The sequence below is a fragment of the Oenanthe melanoleuca genome, chromosome 11 (genome assembly GCF_029582105.1).
Source record: "Oenanthe melanoleuca isolate GR-GAL-2019-014 chromosome 11, OMel1.0, whole genome shotgun sequence".
Lineage (NCBI taxonomy): Eukaryota > Metazoa > Chordata > Aves > Passeriformes > Muscicapidae > Oenanthe > Oenanthe melanoleuca.
In genome coordinates this window covers 8497255-8512633 of record NC_079345.1, presented here as the reverse complement: position 1 = coordinate 8512633, position 15379 = coordinate 8497255, and the positions used below count along the sequence as shown (strand labels likewise).

The 15379-nt window shown below is 58.4% G+C and overlaps 2 protein-coding genes across 5 annotated transcripts in view; one reads left to right on the top strand and one right to left on the bottom strand.

Annotated features, from left to right (window-relative positions):
* Positions 1-9734, top strand: part of NECAB2 (N-terminal EF-hand calcium binding protein 2) — a 73086-nt gene extending 63352 nt beyond the window's left edge. Inside the window, exons 6-13 of the mRNA XM_056500817.1 lie at positions 4254-4390; positions 7122-7240; positions 7358-7437; positions 7724-7780; positions 7878-7990; positions 8259-8336; positions 8685-8776; positions 8937-9734. Coding sequence (XP_056356792.1) covers positions 4254-4390; positions 7122-7240; positions 7358-7437; positions 7724-7780; positions 7878-7990; positions 8259-8336; positions 8685-8776; positions 8937-8965 — 705 coding nt within the window. The 3' untranslated portion in view covers positions 8966-9734. The remainder of the gene's footprint in view (positions 1-4253; positions 4391-7121; positions 7241-7357; positions 7438-7723; positions 7781-7877; positions 7991-8258; positions 8337-8684; positions 8777-8936) is intronic.
* Positions 9735-9803: 69 nt separating this feature from the next.
* Positions 9804-14154, bottom strand: SLC38A8 (solute carrier family 38 member 8). 4 transcript variants are annotated; one of them, XR_008841396.1, is made up of 11 exons: positions 13872-14154; positions 13230-13428; positions 12866-13019; positions 12627-12731; positions 12290-12347; positions 11916-12030; positions 11643-11790; positions 11362-11558; positions 11157-11208; positions 10355-10824; positions 9857-9912 (listed from the first exon to the last, which is right to left on the bottom strand). XR_008841396.1 is itself a non-coding variant. In XM_056500816.1 (10 exons), exons 1-10 carry the CDS (start codon positions 14064-14066, stop codon positions 9816-9818), a joined length of 1320 nt encoding a protein of 439 aa, XP_056356791.1. In that variant the 5' UTR covers positions 14067-14154; the 3' UTR covers positions 9804-9815. The 4 variants fall into 4 exon arrangements, 1 of the variants encoding a protein (XP_056356791.1); XR_008841395.1 differs by lacking the exon at positions 9857-9912 and adding an exon at positions 10035-10079; XM_056500816.1 differs by lacking the exon at positions 10355-10824 and having other exon boundaries at positions 9804-9912.
* Between the last annotated feature and the right edge of the window lie 1225 nt (positions 14155-15379).

The window sequence follows — 15379 nt, the reverse complement described above, 5'->3', positions numbered from 1 at the left end:
AGATGAGGCCAACACTGAGATTTGCAAAAGGGGGATTTTATAGCAAAAAACTTCTCTAATCCATATGATGCTGTTGTCATTTTTTTAATCTGAACAGGTGTCTCATTTCAGTTTTTAGAGCTGTTTCAGGAAGGCTGAGGGTCTTTCATATGGTAATGCTTTCATTTATCAACTATTTAAATGCCTGTTCTCTTCAGGTTTCTCCTACTGATTATGTGCCAGGCAATCAGTTTTGGGTCTCTGCTTTGGAAGGGATTTAAAAGTCGGGGGGAGGGAAAAGAGAAAGAGGCAGGTCTGAGTGTTATTTTAATTACAAGAAAATATCTCTTGGAAGCAAACAGGCAATTATGAGCAACGAATTTAAATCAGCCACTCAGAGATTACAGTGCAACACATGCCTGGTTTTTAAAGGGCTGGGTGGGTGGAAGATAACCTCTCCATCATCCTGGGATGAGGCTTGACGGGTGTTTCATGGCATGGCAAGAGGTTTGTTGTCAGGTTTTGTTTTTCTAACTGGAGGAAAAGTGTGGGTGAAACAGAGTTGCCTTTGGTTTCCAACTGAAAAGCCTTCTCTTAGGCAGCATCACTCTGTGGGTGTGCTTGGACTGTGGTTATTAGCAGCTGGAGACGTCACCAGTGTCGCCAGGCATGGTAATTGTCAGCCAGGTTGGGCAGTCCTGCTGAAAGGCAGCGCTGGGAAAGCCTCCCTGGTCAGGTTGTAACCCTGGGAGGCAAAGGGGAGATGTGGGGAGGTCACAGTGGGTCTCCAAGATCGTGGGTGGTGCAAAACATTCTATACTTTCCGTCCTGAGGTCTTAATGAGCTGAATAGTGACCTTTAAAAATGCCAGCAAAGGAGCTTTGAGATGTTCACCAGTGTTAAAACTCTCGTTCCCCAGAATCTGATACCCACAAGGACATGGCCAGGAGACTCATTTTTAGGTATCCATTTGCAGGGTGTGGTGAGGGAAACTTGGCACTGCTTGGCAAATCCAAGCACTCAACAGCATCAAAATCCCAGTTGTGCTTTGCACAAGTAACACATCCCAAGGCTGTTTTCATTAATCTGTGCCAGAATTTGGGCAACTTTGGGTGGGTGCATGTGGAAATGAAAAGCTGGAAGAGCTGTGGTAGGGCTTTGAGCAGACTGTGCCCCTATGTTGGCTGCCTCTGTGTGTGGGAGGGTGCCTTACAGACACGGGAAAATCCCGGGATGTGAAGGAGCAGGGTGGATTTGGGGCTTGGACCTCAGCCAGCTGACCACAGACCCAGCCCCAGTAATGCAAGCTGCCCTTTTCCCACTCTTCTCTCATTTCTGAATGTCTCTGTTTCATTTCCTGCTTTATCAAATCAGGATGCTTCCTGAGGCTCTCCTGAGAGCCATCAACACAGAAATATCAAGGCCATCTTTTCAGTGATGTTTTTACACTTGCTGCACATTGCAAACACTCACAGCCACCTGCTTGCAGCAGCAGAGGTCAAGGCCAGGCAGTTCAGCAAAGAGCTTGTCTGGAAATGATGGATGGGGAAGAGCAGGCTTGGAGATGTGCAAGAGTTTCTGGCACGAAGCAGCTTCATTGAGCAGCAATTATTATACATTCACCATAAATATTTTAACTTCTCAAGCTAAGCAAGGAGGAAATAACTCTTCAGGGTGGAATTAATAAGACCAAACCTCATTAAATCTCACTAGGATAGTCTGACAAATGTTTTAATAAGACAATGGGAAGGATCCTTTATAGCTAGTCCTTTTTAATGGTTTGTTTTTGCAACCCTGAAGAAGACAGGAGGAGAGGAGAGAGGTAGAGGGGAGCATGAGGAGTTGCTGGAATAACCTCTAAGCACATGTATTTCTGATTCAGCTCCTGAGGGCAAATGTCACAACTGGGCTGGCAAATGGCCCTTATTAAGTGGAGAAAAAAAATCACTGTTGTTTTGATGTCAGATCTATTTGACTTACTGGCCTGTCAAAAAGCATCAGATCATCACAAACACCCCAATTTTCTCTGCACTGGTTGGAATAGCTTTGTACCTGACATCCATCCATCCATCCATTGAATCTGTATGTAGGGAGTCAAACTGATTTAAATGAATGTGGGAATCACCTGTTTGATTTTTCCTAAAGCTGAACCAAGATTACAGGCCGTGGTTAGGTAATAAAAAATCCAACATTTAACTACACATACTCTCACAGCTTCAGCATCACCATCTGCAAGGATCCCCATGTGGTGCCTGTCCCCCAGAAACACTGTGGCTGCAACAGGGAGAGGAGCAAGTTTTCTTGTGTTAGACAGAAGTCATTAACTGCTGCTAATTGGATGCTCAAGAATCTGTCAAGAAACTAGTGCTTCCATACCAAACCAGGGGTGAGAATCAGCTCTGTGATCAGTTTTCCCAAAGGGTTTTTTCTATCAGCTCATTCTTCTTTTGTGATTTAATATGGGAGATAAAGGCTGAGATAAAGGCCCTCTGGGTTCTTGCAGAGCTGCTCCAGTTGCCATGGAAATAACCCTTGTTAATAGCTTCACCATAAAACAGGAATAACTTGCTTTGGGGAGCTTGGGGTGCTCACGTTGTGCTGCTGCATGCTCAGACAGCCAGCAGTGCTGGGACCACTCCAGTCCTCTGATGGAATGCAGGGAGCCAGGAGCATCCATCCCTGTCTCATGGCTCCAAAAATTTATCAATTCCTCCCAGAGGAATCCCATGCCAGGAGGTGTGAGCACAAAGGGACTGCCCAGCAGGGTTTTGCCTGGACAATGTGCTGTCCCAGCAGGAGCTGATGGGTGGGAAAGAGTCTGTGAAAAGGTGGTGCTGATGAGCTTGGGTTTAAGGGAGCCTTTTCTCTCCTGTAAATATTTTTAGCTCCGATGCTGAGTGGTTGGCTTCAGCCAGAGCTGGTGAGGTCAGTGGCCACTGGGCTGTCCTTGGGCTGGTGTGGGACTGGTTGGAGTGGTGCTGAGCCGGTTGGATTGGTTGGGTCAGCGTTGGACAGTCTGTGCCAGTGCCCATCTGGCTGTGTCCCACCTCTGCTGGTGACTGCCAGGAGGGGCAGGAGCAGGGCTGTGCCAAGGGCAGGGCTCAGCAGGGCTGTGCTGGGAAAGGGGATCTGGGTGTTTCATGCAGATCAGTTGTTCTAGTAAAACATTTTAGGTGTTCTTTTTCTTGAAATAGTTTGTATTACCCTGAGAGCTTCTGTCAGTCAAACAGCACACTGAGCCCTGTAAATCATCCCAAACCCCTCTAACTTTAGTGCTGGGTTGGCCATACTGTTGTGAACTAGGGCACTGTATAACATGCTGAGCTCTCCAGGTGGGGACCTCCAAAGCACAGGATGCACTTTTATTTGCTTCAAGGCAATAGCACTTTCATTGCCTGCAAGGCAATTTAAGATCATGCTGAATAGAGCAGCTACAGGCTTTGGGTAACACCTCTGCATTGCAGGGACTGGGGGAGCAGCTTTATAGTAGGACCCACCCCTGGTCTGTGGGTTTGAGAGGGTTAATAAATGAGGTTTGTTTTGAGAATTATTCTCTGGCCAAGGCAGTTGGCATGAAGACTAAGAAGCAAAGAAGGAGAAAAAGAAGATAACTAGGAAAAATACCCCACAGCTGTGGAAAGTGTATTTAGAAAGGTCCTGGGAAGAACAGGGGTGGAGAACTTTCCAGCAATGATCAGTACGTTGAGTAACTGTGAGTGTGAACTGTGCAGAGTGTGTAAAAGACAGCTGGTCGTTGTGACAAACAGGTATTGGCCTTCTGAAGTGTGGTGTGCCCTGTGTGCAGCACAGCCATGAGTGGGACGCTGGGCAGGCACTGCACTGCACGGGACCCCGAGGTGCACAGGGACCCCTGAGGTGCACAGGGACCCCGAGGTGCACAGGGACCCCGAGGTTCACAGGGACCCCTGAGGTGCACAGGGACCCCTGAGCTGTACGGGACCCCGAGGTGCACAGGGACCCCTGAGGTGCACAGGGACCCCTGAGCTGTACGGGACCCCGAGATGCACAGTGACCCCGAGATGCACAGTGACCCCGAGATGCACAGTGACCCTGAGATGCACAGGGACCCCTGAACTGTACGGGGACCCTGAGGTGCACAGGGACCCCGAGGTGCACAGGGACCCCTGAGATGCACAGTGACCCTGAGATGCACAGGGACCCCGAGGTGCACAGGGACCCCTGAGATGCACTGGGACCCCGAGGTGCACAGGGACATCGCCCGGCACTCACCGCGCTCACCGTGTGCCCCGCAGGTGTACGAGAGCGGCAGCAACGTGGACCAGTTCGTGACCCGCTTCCTGCTGAAGGAGACGGCGAACCAGACGCAGTCGCTGCTGAGCTCGGTGGAGAGCGCTGTGGATGCCATCGACGAGCAGAGCAACCCCGCCCGGTGCGCAGCGCTCCCGCCGCCCCGTGCGGGAGCGGGGCTGGAGGGGATGCTGTGGGCTGGGGGAAACGCAGCAGGAGAAAAGGGAGCTGGGAGAGTGGCTGCTTTTCTCTTTGCCTCCCTTCCTGAACTCTGGGGGCTTTTCTCCTGCAGTCCCCAGGGTCCCTGTTAACAAGAGCGGTGTGTGGGGATGCAAACCAGGGGCAGCCCCTTGGCAAACCCACTCAGGGCAAAACACAGGCACCTGCAGAGGGGCGGCTGTGCCTGAGCTGAGCTGAGCTGAGCTGAGCTGAGCTGAGCTGGGGACAGCCTGCAGGGACAGCTTCCTGTGCCTGGGATGCTGCCCCTCCTGCCAGAGCACACAGTGAGCGTAACCATGCCCAGGAAAAGCTGCTTGTGCACTGGGGACACTTGCCTGAGGACAGGCAATGCTGTCCCCATCCCAGCAGCCCAGCACCTGCCACTGGGCCTGGGCAATAGAGGAGACCCTTTCAGGATTTTCTGGGTGCTGCCAGGGCTGAGCTACGAGGAGCTCCCAGCAGCAGAGGTAAAAGCTCAGCACAGCCCCCTCAGTGCCAGTGTCACGAGCTGGAAACAGGACAAGCTGCCATGGAAACCTGTCTGTTTGTCAGGCACTCATGGAAGGAGCCCTTCTCCTGCCTCCTGCTTCTCCTCCTCAGGACACTTGCATGGGGATGTTTTGGCTTCCCCAAGCCCTGGGTGGGCAGAGGGGCACCTGGAGAGTGAAAATCCCAGCTCCCTCCTAAGACAGGCTTGTGGCTGTGTGATTAGGAAGGGTGAATGATGCATCAACACACACACACAACTTCTTCAAAGCATCTAGAAGAAGTGATTTATTGAAAAGCCATTGCATTTATATAAGATAGATCGTGCAAAACAAAATGGAAAAGGTTCATTGGTCCAAGAAGGCAACACCTCTTTGAAAACATGCTTTCTGCAAAATATTATGAGACACTCACATGGCTCTGTGGTCAACACCAGGTGTTAATTCTGTTTTATTTATTCTCCCTTCTCTTGCTTGTCTCTGAGAAAAGTCCCCAGCCTGGGAAAAATCCGAGTTGGATTTTTCCACAATTCTTCAGCAGCGTCCACACAGACTCAGCACAATGAGACCTGGGCAGCTCTGCCACCATCCCACCAGCTTTTCTAGCAAGAATGCTGTGGGTTTCATCATCTCACATCTCTTTCTTCTCTTTGTTTTGTGGCAAACCTTGTACAAAAAGAAGGAGGAGCTCCTGCAAAACAATGATGAGGAAACAAACCCAACATCCGGCAGAGCAAATAGAGCCCATGAAAGACTTTCCTGGCTTCTATTTGCTGATGTGTAGGCCCAGATCATAATGGGGAGTATTGTAGTTGTTTTCTCATGAAGGTAATAGCTAAAAAGAAAAATAAATCCCACAAAAAAATTATCTCCTGCATCCACATGAAGAGAAAGAGGTGGCCTAAAAAGCCCCAAAAAAGGGCTGTAGAACAAAGTGCAAAGGCAGAGGTGCAAGATGGAGACACCACATTAAATTGTGATTAAAATAAATCTCTGTCTGTTTTTGCCTAATTTCCTGTCTATTGACAGGGGATTGTCCAGGACCAGCACAGCGTGTAGCAAAGGGATGCTCCTCAACCTTTATTGTTGTTCCTGCTTCCTTATCTTGTAGATATTCTGCACATTGTGTTCCTGTGTGTGTAGTAGAGCCCACAGTGGCTGATTTTTGGGGTAGTTGGGGAAAGAGAGCCCAGCAGTTGTGCTTTGGAGGAGCCAGGTGCCAGGAGAGGGACAGGAGGGCAGGGAGATGCTGGGGCACTCAGCATGTTGTCTCCAGCTGGGAGCTGCTTGACTAACAAAAGATGCCAAGAGGAGCCAGGGCTCCCAGGCACCTCTGTCAACAGCTGGCACAGAGCTGCTCTTGCTGGAAGAAACACTGGAAATCCTTTGAGCTGCTCAGCCTCTCCCTCTGTGGTGCAGGCTTCCTGTGGGTGGAGGACAAAGGAGAGGGTCGTTCTTCCCCAAACCCATTCCCATCTCCCACACATGGATGGCAGCTGCAAGCCCTTGTGAGGATGGCACATCTCAGCATTCTCTCTGGCTCACAAATGAATAAGGTCCTGGGAGGACCACCAAGGATCACCAGATGGTGATCACTGGATGGTGATTAGGGATGCTCCATCTGTGGAAGTGTTTCAGGACAGTTTTTTGGATCTTTGAGCAGCCTCCAGGCCAAATGGGCTTTGTAGACCTAGACAAAGAAAGTAGGGTGTAGGAAATGCTACAGTGGTTGTGTTTCCATTCTGCAGGAGAACTGCAGCTGCAGTTAGTGGGATACACAGCCTCTGCTCTTGGGCAGCCATTCAGGCAGGGGCAGCTTCAGGGGCCTGAATGCCCCACATTACAGCTGTCTGTCTAGGACAGAAAAAGTCCCTGAAGCTGCCAGGAGGGCTTTGCTGTTCCATAAGCAGAAAAGAAAATGATGGCTGCTGGGAGCAGCCCACTGACATTCCTCTGTTTCTAACCTGCTCTCCACACTGGCTGATGCCAAAGGATGGTGCAGGAAGGAAGCCACTGTGCCTGGGCACAGTGTGGGCACTGCTGCTCTCCAAGGGGTCTGGCATCATCAGCAGAGCTGCCAGAAAGGATGTTCCAGTGCTGGCTCCCCAGGGCTGGCTCGTGCCACTCTGTGCTTGCTGTCCTGACACCCTGTGTGCTCTCTGGTTGCAGGCAGTACCCCAGCAAGGATGGTCACGGCCTGAGTGACACCTGGTATGACAACCCCGTGCCCAGCTACCCTCCCACCACCTGGATGGTCCCCAGGGAGCAAGGAAAGAGCTTCCAGACTGGTAAGTGCTGGCTGCCTGGGGTGCCCTGGAGCACTCTAGTCCCAGCAGCAGCACAGGGCTCTCAGGGGGTGCCTGCAGGTGCCCCTCACTCCATCACTGCCTCCTGGCTCTGCACAGGTTCCCCTGACTCCAAGGCAGAGGGGCTGGAGGGACAGATCAACAGGCTGGCCAAGCTGATTGGCAAGCTGGAGGACAAGGTAAGAGCCAGCATTTCCCTGCGTGGGGCTGTCCTGCCATCCCAGGGACAATTCAGGGACATTGCCCAGCTGTTTTGGGGGAGGGATGAGGGAGTGGCGTTGGGGATGTTGGCTGCAATGGGAGCACAGGGAACTTTGCAGAGGGTCCTGAGTGGAGGTGCAAGCGGCTCTTGGAGCCCATTCCCTGTAGAGAGGGGGCACAGTCATTGCAAGTGCTGGGGACAGAGAGGGACAGGCAGCCTCAGCCAATCCAGCGCCCCTCCGCTGCTAACTCCCGCTTTGCCAGACGCTGTGGTTTGACCTGCACCAGCGGCTGTCGGACAGCGAGAGCGCCGCCTGCACGGTGAGTGAGCCCGACCCCGGGGCTGGGCTGCGGCACAGAGCACACCGGGGTCACTGCGCCCCTGTGGCTCTCACACGCTGTGTCTGGGGCCCGGCAGTACCTGCTCCTGGTGAGGAACGAGATGACCGTGTCACACAAGCACCTGGGCGAGTTCTGCAGCTCCCTGAAGCAGTACCTGAAGAGCGTGGCCGGGGAGCGGGACTGCTTCCAGTGGGTACCACCAGCAGCATGCCAGGGGGCTGGGGGCTTGGTGGGGCTGGACTGAGGCAAACCAGCCAGGATTTGGGATGTAGTCATGCTCAGACACCAACACTGCTTTTGCATGGGCTGGGCAGTGCTGGGATGGGGGGAGGGTTCCCCTAGCTGGGATGGTGGGGCTGGGGTCCCCTTTGTAGCCCACCCTAGAGCACACCTGTGCTGCAGAGGGGGGAGGCGTGCCCCATATTGGGGGCTCACCCCCTCTCCCTGTTCCTGCCAGTGTCACTGCAGTGAAGCTGCCTGATGGGGTCACCTTCATCGTCTACGAGTTCTGGGAGACCGAGGAGGACTGGAAGAGGTAGGGGAGGGGATGAAAAAACCACGTTGGGACGCTTGGGTGTGGAGAGTTGTTAGAGCAGCTGAACCCCGAGCTCTGTGCCCTGTCTGACAGCAGGACTGAGGAGCTGTCTGTGTCCCTGTGAACAGGACGGGTGGGTCGGGGTGGGTCTCCCTACACCTCCCACCCGGGAGTGCCTTTGGATGTGGTGATGGGAGGGGTCAGTGTCCTGAACCCAGGCAGGGTGCTCTGCTCAGGGGAAGTGAGCAGGATTGCTGGCACCCAGCCCTGCCAGAGCCCGTGGTGCAGTGGCTGGGATGGTGTTTTCGGGGGGCTGGGTGTCACCCACTCTCTGCCTCCCCGGCACAGGCACCTGCAGAGTGCCACCTGCAAGGGCTTCCAGCACGTCAAGGTGGACACGCTCAGCCAGCCTGAGGCCATCTCCAGCGTGGCAGTGCCAGGTAGGAGGACAGGCACCCCAGAGGGTGGACAGGGACCCCCGGGCAGCCAGCACCTCTCCAGCTGTGGGAGAGAAGGTGGCACGGTGTGAAGGGCAGCTGGGCTGGGGCTGAGGGTGGCGTGGGGCTGAGCAGGTGTGACTCCAGCCATGCTCCCCTGCAGCTGCCTGGTGCACCCTGAGCCGAGAGTGACCGTCGGGGCCGGGAGCCCGCCAGCACCTGTCCCTGTCCCCTCTGCGGGTGGCCGTGACCAGGGGAGGTGTCAGTGGGACCTGGCTGCAGTGAAGGAAACCCCCGTGTGTGTGTCCCCCACCCCAGAGTCCTCCCTCAGCCACCCCATCACCTGGGTCAGCTCTCCCTGGCGTGGGGGGGTTTGGGGGAAGGACTGCCAGGGAGGGGCTGGCAGGGTCTGGGGAGGGGGACATCCCCCGGCCATAGGGAGGGGGGCAATGGGTGCAGGCAGGCACTAGGAAGCAGGAATGGGAGTGGGAGGGGGGAGGCTGGAGCCCCCCTGAAAGCAGGGAATAGTTTGGGGGTCTGCAAGTTCCCAGGGGCCACCCAGGGAGGAGGCTGGGGGGCTAAGGCTGTGCCTGGTGCAGGGTGTGTGTGTGCCTGCAGGGATGGGGAGTGCCCCGGGGGGAGGCAGGGTGGTAGCAGAGGGGAGGTTCCCTGCTCCCAAGGTGCCCCTTAGTCCTTTCCAGCTGTGGGGGGTCCCAAGGGGTTTCCTTTGCATGTGCACAGTTGCAGCTGGTGCCTTGCAGGCGTGAGGGTGGCACCTCCCCTCCTTCCTGGGGTCTGTACTTCGTCTGTGTGTCTGTCTGTCTGTGCTAATCCCATACCCACCCCGCCCTGTGCGGGGGTCCCGCAGGGTGTGTGGCACAGGACCCTTGCCAATACCCTCTCCTGTCTTTATTAGCCACTGTACAACGGTGATGCCAAATAAAACCGCCATGGGATCCAGCGTTCGGGGCATCTGTCCGGGGCAGGATGGCGAGGGGGGCACGCTGGGGCTCTGTGGGGCTCCGTGGGGCTCTGTGGTCCCTCAGTGCAGCAGCCCCAGCACGGCCAGGGCAGCGCTCTGCCCGCACACGAAGGCACCGCCGAGAACGGAGAGAACGCCCCAGGCGATGAGAGCAGCCCTGCAGACAGAGCAGAGGCTGCCGGGGTAGAGCTGGCCGCAGGAACAGCCCAGCCCTGCACCCAGCTCCTCGGGCTGGGCAGCTCTCTGCAGGGTCAGCTCCTCTGCCCTGCTCCCAGTCCTTGGCTGGAGAGCCCAGCAGCCCCTCTGGGTCAGCCCCAGTCTGCACTGCAATGACACAAACCTCGGTCAAAAGCCAGCAGATGCCACCACGAGATCCCTCCCAGTTCTGCCCGTGCCCGTGGCCACTCACCCACCCACCCACCCAGCCTGTGCTGGGGCACGGCCCCTCCCGCACACCCCCAGCTCCATCCCATCACCACATGCTTCCAGCCCTGTCCCCTCCCGGCTCCAGCCACAGCCCCGGACCCCTGGTCGGCTCCTCCTGTTCCCTCCTCCCGGGCACACAGCTCCCGTAGTGAGCCGCTGGGAGCAGCACTCACCCCAGACCCAGCTGCTGCTCTGTCGCAGGGCTCTCAGCACCGTGCTCCTTCCCGGACTGTCCCCTTGCAGTCTCCATCGCCCCAGCTCGTGTTGTCCCTCTCCTCATGATGGGCTCATGCTCTGGTAGGTCCCCAAGGGACCTCTCCAAGCCTTTGTCACCCACCTGGGTGCCTCTGCTGACCCTCTGCCTTGGCCCCTCCAGCACTTTGGCACCCTTTGGGGCACCCTCACCCCTCCCCAGATGTTCATGGTTCCCCAGAGCCCCCTCTGACCAAGACCCCGATATCCTGGGGTGCTGCCTCCACCCTGCACATAACCTCCATCCTCCCTCAGACTCTGCTGCTCCCCAGGGGCACCACAGACATGCTGAAGCACACACTTATCCCAAAACTCACTCAGGTCCCCCTGGCATGTTCTGCTGCTGTGCCCCAGCCCCTCCAGACAGCAGCAGTGGTGGGGACACACCGCCCTGGCACAACAGACAGCCAGCACCTGATGGCCTCCTGCCCCTCTGATCCCCAACCTGACCCCACCCCAGCTCCCACCAGGTGCCCCAGTGCCACCAAACCCCACAGCTTTCTGCCCCTAAAGTCACTGTGGTACCTGGGCACAGCCCTGGTGTGCAGGGACATTCCCAGGCACAGCCCCAGGAGAGCACTCCCCTCCACACCCAAATCATCCTTGCAGGGTTCCCACCCGGAGCAGGGTGACCCCCAGGGATGTGCCTGGGCCACGGCCCATGGGATCCACACCCTGCCCCTTCCCTGCCCCCACCAGCTCTGAACACAGACACTCACTCACCTTTTGCGTGGCCCGAGGCTGTGGGTCCCAGTCATGCACACGAGGCACAGCCCTGCTGTCAGTGCAGAAGCTCAGCCCCACCCAGCCCCTGCACTGTCCCCCACGAGCACAGCCCTGCGCCCCCAGGGGCAGGACAGGCCCCTCTCCGCTGCAGCCATGCACCAGTGACCCCCCCGCTTTCCTGCCTCCCCGTGCCAGCTCTTGCCTGGGAAGATGAAGATGAAGAAGGCGCTGATGCCCCCGATGAGTTCGATGACTTTGCCGATGTCGGGCACGAAGAGGGCGATGCCCAGCGTGGCGGCCATCCAGGAGACCGTCAGTGCCACCCGGCTGCGCCGCTCCTGGGCCGCGCCCGCCGCGGCCCCGCGCTTCGGGGCTGCCCACAGGTCCCTCACCACGGATCTGGGAGGGAGGGGTGGGGGCTGACAGCACCCCGGGGAGCTGCACCGGCTGGGGGGACAGCCAGCTTGGCACCACTCCCCTCACCTGCCCAGCAGCACCACGATGGGGTAAATGGTGACGATGGAGATGCCAAAGAGCAGGCGGGCGACGATGACAAGCGGGTCATTCCCTGGGTAGGACATCAGGACATCGGACGCCACGGCCTCGCCGAAGGTCAGGTAGCCATAGAGCCCTGCTGACAGGGAGGGCAGGGCAGCCGTGCAGTGAGCAGGGCAGAGGAGCTGGGGAGGATGGATGAGCCAAGGGGAGAGGGGAGCCCAGGGCAAGGAGCAGCGAAGGGTTTGGTGCTGGGGTTACCAGTGAGGGAGTAGATGAGCAGGCAAATGAGCATGGAGAGCACAGAGACGGTGACCCAGTGGGAGAAGCTCTGGTTGCGCATGCTGCTGTAGATGGCCACGCATGCCTCGTGGCACTGCAAGGCAAGGGGGATGCTGCTGGGGCTCCATGCAGGGACAGTCCCACCCCCAGCCTCCTCCCTCCCACCTATGGGTGCCCTGTCCCGCTCTGCCCCATTCCCAGGCACTTGTGTCCTGCCCCACAGCCACCTCTGGTGACAGCTACAGGTCCCCTTCCCTGCAACCTGCCCTTTAAGGACGGCATGCTCATGGTCTGGGATGTGGGGCTGCCAGCCCTGCCCTGGTAGCTGGGGCCAGAGGGGCCAGGTGACCTACCTGGAAGCCAAAGCAGATGGTGGGAATGACACTGAAGATGGAGGTCCAGGAGGAGGACCTGGGCACATGGAGAGGAAGCACAGAGCAAAGGGCATGAGGCTCTTTTGAAGAAACTGTCATGTCATAAACAGCACAGCCTGGATACCACTATGAGAATCTCTTGCCCCAGGGATAAAGGGGTATTGCTGGGGTGAAAGCTGGGCCTGGAGCTACCACCCATTGTGAGTTGTCCCCAGCTCACCCCCACCACACACAGCACCCAGCACCAGCCTTGCCCTGTGCCACCACTCATGCCATGGAGCTCAGGGCAGGAGGGACATGGGGCTGACCCTCCTACCTGGAGGGCTGGGGGGGCTCAGTCAAACGCAGGCTCTCTGCCTGCAGGTAGTATTTCAGAATGATGACCAGAGTGAGGTAGCAGGCAGCCAGGGTGCCCAGGATGCTGTCAGGGCATGGGAGAGCATCAGCACACAGCCAGGAGGAAGGGAGGAAGGGAGGAAGGGAGGAAGGGAGGTCCCATGGCCCCAGAGGGTCCTGGGGTACAGGGTACCGGGGGTGAGGGCCCCCAGGTGGTACCTGGAGTACTTCTGGAAGCCGATCTCCCTGGGGACGGAGAGCGGGAAGATGACAAGGACACAGAGAGCTGAGAGGGTGAAGCGCTGGTCCACGTACCAGGGGGGCAGCTGGGGGGCCCCACTCAGAGTCCCATTGGGGTACAGGGAGTCACACACTGTGGGGGCAGCAGGGGGTCAGCTGCGCCCTGAAAGACGGCCCAAGGAGGTCGGGAGCATCACACCACGGCAGAAACAGGGAGCCCCATGTCCTCAGAATTTCCAGAAAAACCCTGGGGGTGACCCCAGCCCACGTGGGACCTTCCCCTCACCCCTGAGAGCTGCCAGCCCCGAGCAAGTTCCAAACACAGAGAGAGGAAACAACTCACGTTTCTCCAGCTGGTCGCCCACCACCCTGAGGAGGGCCACGGAGATCATGAAGAGGTTGAGGAGGAAGCAGACCTCACAGAGCTTCCCCACGGCCGCCCCGCACACGGCCCGCACCACGCCCTGGTAGGTGGGCTGGGCGCTGCGGGCCGCGGCATAGCCCAGCACGGCCAGCCCGCTGACCAGGAACAGCAGCGAGCCCTGCGGACACAGCAGCGGGCAGCAGCACGCCCACCCGCAGCACCCCGGAGCGAAGCGCGCCCAGCAGACCCGCGGCCAGGGACCAGCTCAGCGGCCACATCACCTGTGGCCTGGGTACCAAAGGTCAGCAAAAGGATGGAGACACAGCCTTGTGATACTGTGGGCTTAGATTTGGGCTTTTGGGGCATGTACGGGAGCAGAGACCCATGTACTTTGAGTTGAGCTACAAGTGCGGCTTCAGCCGCAAAGAGCATCCCGAAAGTGGCACCGCAGCAAGAAACCCGAGGATTGCGGGGGTCGAGCCGGGGGTGCCGTGCCGAGGGGGTCCCCGCCAGCTGCCCAGGTACCCGAGCAGGTGCGTCCCGTCCCCCTCCCCGGACCGGCGCCCTCGGCTGCCTGTGCCGCAGCCCCTCGCCGTGCCCCCCGCCCCGATCCGCCCTTACCAGCTCCACCAGGAGCGCGGGCACGGCCCCGCCCGCCCTGCCGAAGGCCCAGGGGAAGCTCAGCAGCCCCGCGCCCAGCGCGGACTTGAGCAGGATGAAGACGGCGCCGGCGGAGGAGAGCCCGGGCGGGGAGAGCCCGTTGGAGCGGCCCGCGGCCGGCAGCAGGGGCCGGGCCTCGCCCGCCGCCCGCTCCATCGCGGGAGAGTGCAGAGCGGCCCCTCCGCGGCACCGGGGCGGGCGGGGGCTGCACGGACCCCCCGCCCCCGGGCCGTGGGGAGGGGGCGCCGGGGGGCGGGCGGGAGGCGCCCTGGGAACCCCCGGCAGGAGCGCACCGGGGAGCAGCCCCGTCCTGCTCACAGCTTACAGCTCCCAGCCCGTCCTGCTCACAGCTTACAGCCCCCAGCCCCGTCCTGCTCACAGCTTACAGCTACCAGCCCATCCTGCTCACAGCTTACAGCCCCGTCCTGATCACAGCTTACAGCCTCCAGCCCGGTCCTGCTCACAGCTTACAGCTCCCAGCCCGTCCTGCTCACAGCTTACAGCCCCGTCCTGCTCACAGCTTACAGCCCCCAGCCCCGTCCTGCTCACAGCTTACAGCTACCAGCCCATCCTGCTCACAGCTTACAGCCCCGTCCTGATCACAGCTTACAGCCTCCAGCCCCGTCCTGCTCACAGCTTACAGCTCACAGCCCCGTCCTGCTCACAGGTTACAGCCCCGTCCTGATCACAGCTTACAGCCTCCAGCCCCGTCCTGCTCACAGCTTACAGCTCCCAGCCCGTCCTGCTCACAGCCCCCAGCCCCGTCCTGCTCACAGCTTACAGCTACCAGCCCGTCCTGCTCACAGTCCCCAGCCCCGTCCTGCTCACAGCTTACAGCTCACAGCCCATCCTGCTCACGGCTCACAGCCCATCCTGCTCACAGCCTATCCTGCTCACAGCTTACAGCTCACAGCCCATCCTGCTCACGGCTCTCAGCTCCGCGGCACTCCCGGCGCTCAGAGCGCTCCTGCGGAACACAGCAGCCCCTTCAGTTCCCGGCGCGGAGCCGGACAGGCGGGCTGGGGGCTCGTACTCTCACTGTCCCCGAAATTATCATCACAGGGCCTTCCTCATCCTGCTCAATTCACTCAGCATGAAATTAACACCAAGGGGAATTAACGGAGTGATGGAAGGCAGCTGCAGCTCACACCACTCATAACTTGCCGGGTGCAGGATGAGGCCAGCACCCCTGCGTGTCTCCGCAGCAGCTAAGAGCCCACTGGTGATCTCCTGCACTGGGAGACTTCAGAGAGGAGCCATCCCATCCCATCCCATCCCATCCCCATCCCCATCCCCATCCCCATCCCATCCCTTGCTCCACGAAGGGGATGCCAGGATAACAGGATGCTGCAGAGGACCTGCACAGAGGAGGCTGCACCCCACAGGGACACAGTGAGGGACCCATTCCCAGCACGAGGGACACACAGCAGCTCTGTGCCACTCTTGGCACCTGCCACTGCCCCAGGACT

What these genes read in the sequence shown, in the direction of transcription:
- SLC38A8 (XM_056500816.1), bottom strand. Translation starts at nt 14,066, where the DNA reads ATGGAGCGGGCGGCGGGCGAGGCCCGGCCCCTGCTGCCGGCCGCGGGC. An exon ending in GGGCGACCAGCTGGAGAAAC is followed by an intron (nt 13,020 to 13,229) that starts GTGAGTTGTTTC and finishes CTGCCCCCACAG; the next exon opens with TGTGTGACTCCCTGTACCCC. An exon ending in CCATCTGCTTTGGCTTCCAG is followed by an intron (nt 12,031 to 12,289) that starts GTAGGTCACCTG and finishes CTTGCCTTGCAG; the next exon opens with TGCCACGAGGCATGCGTGGC.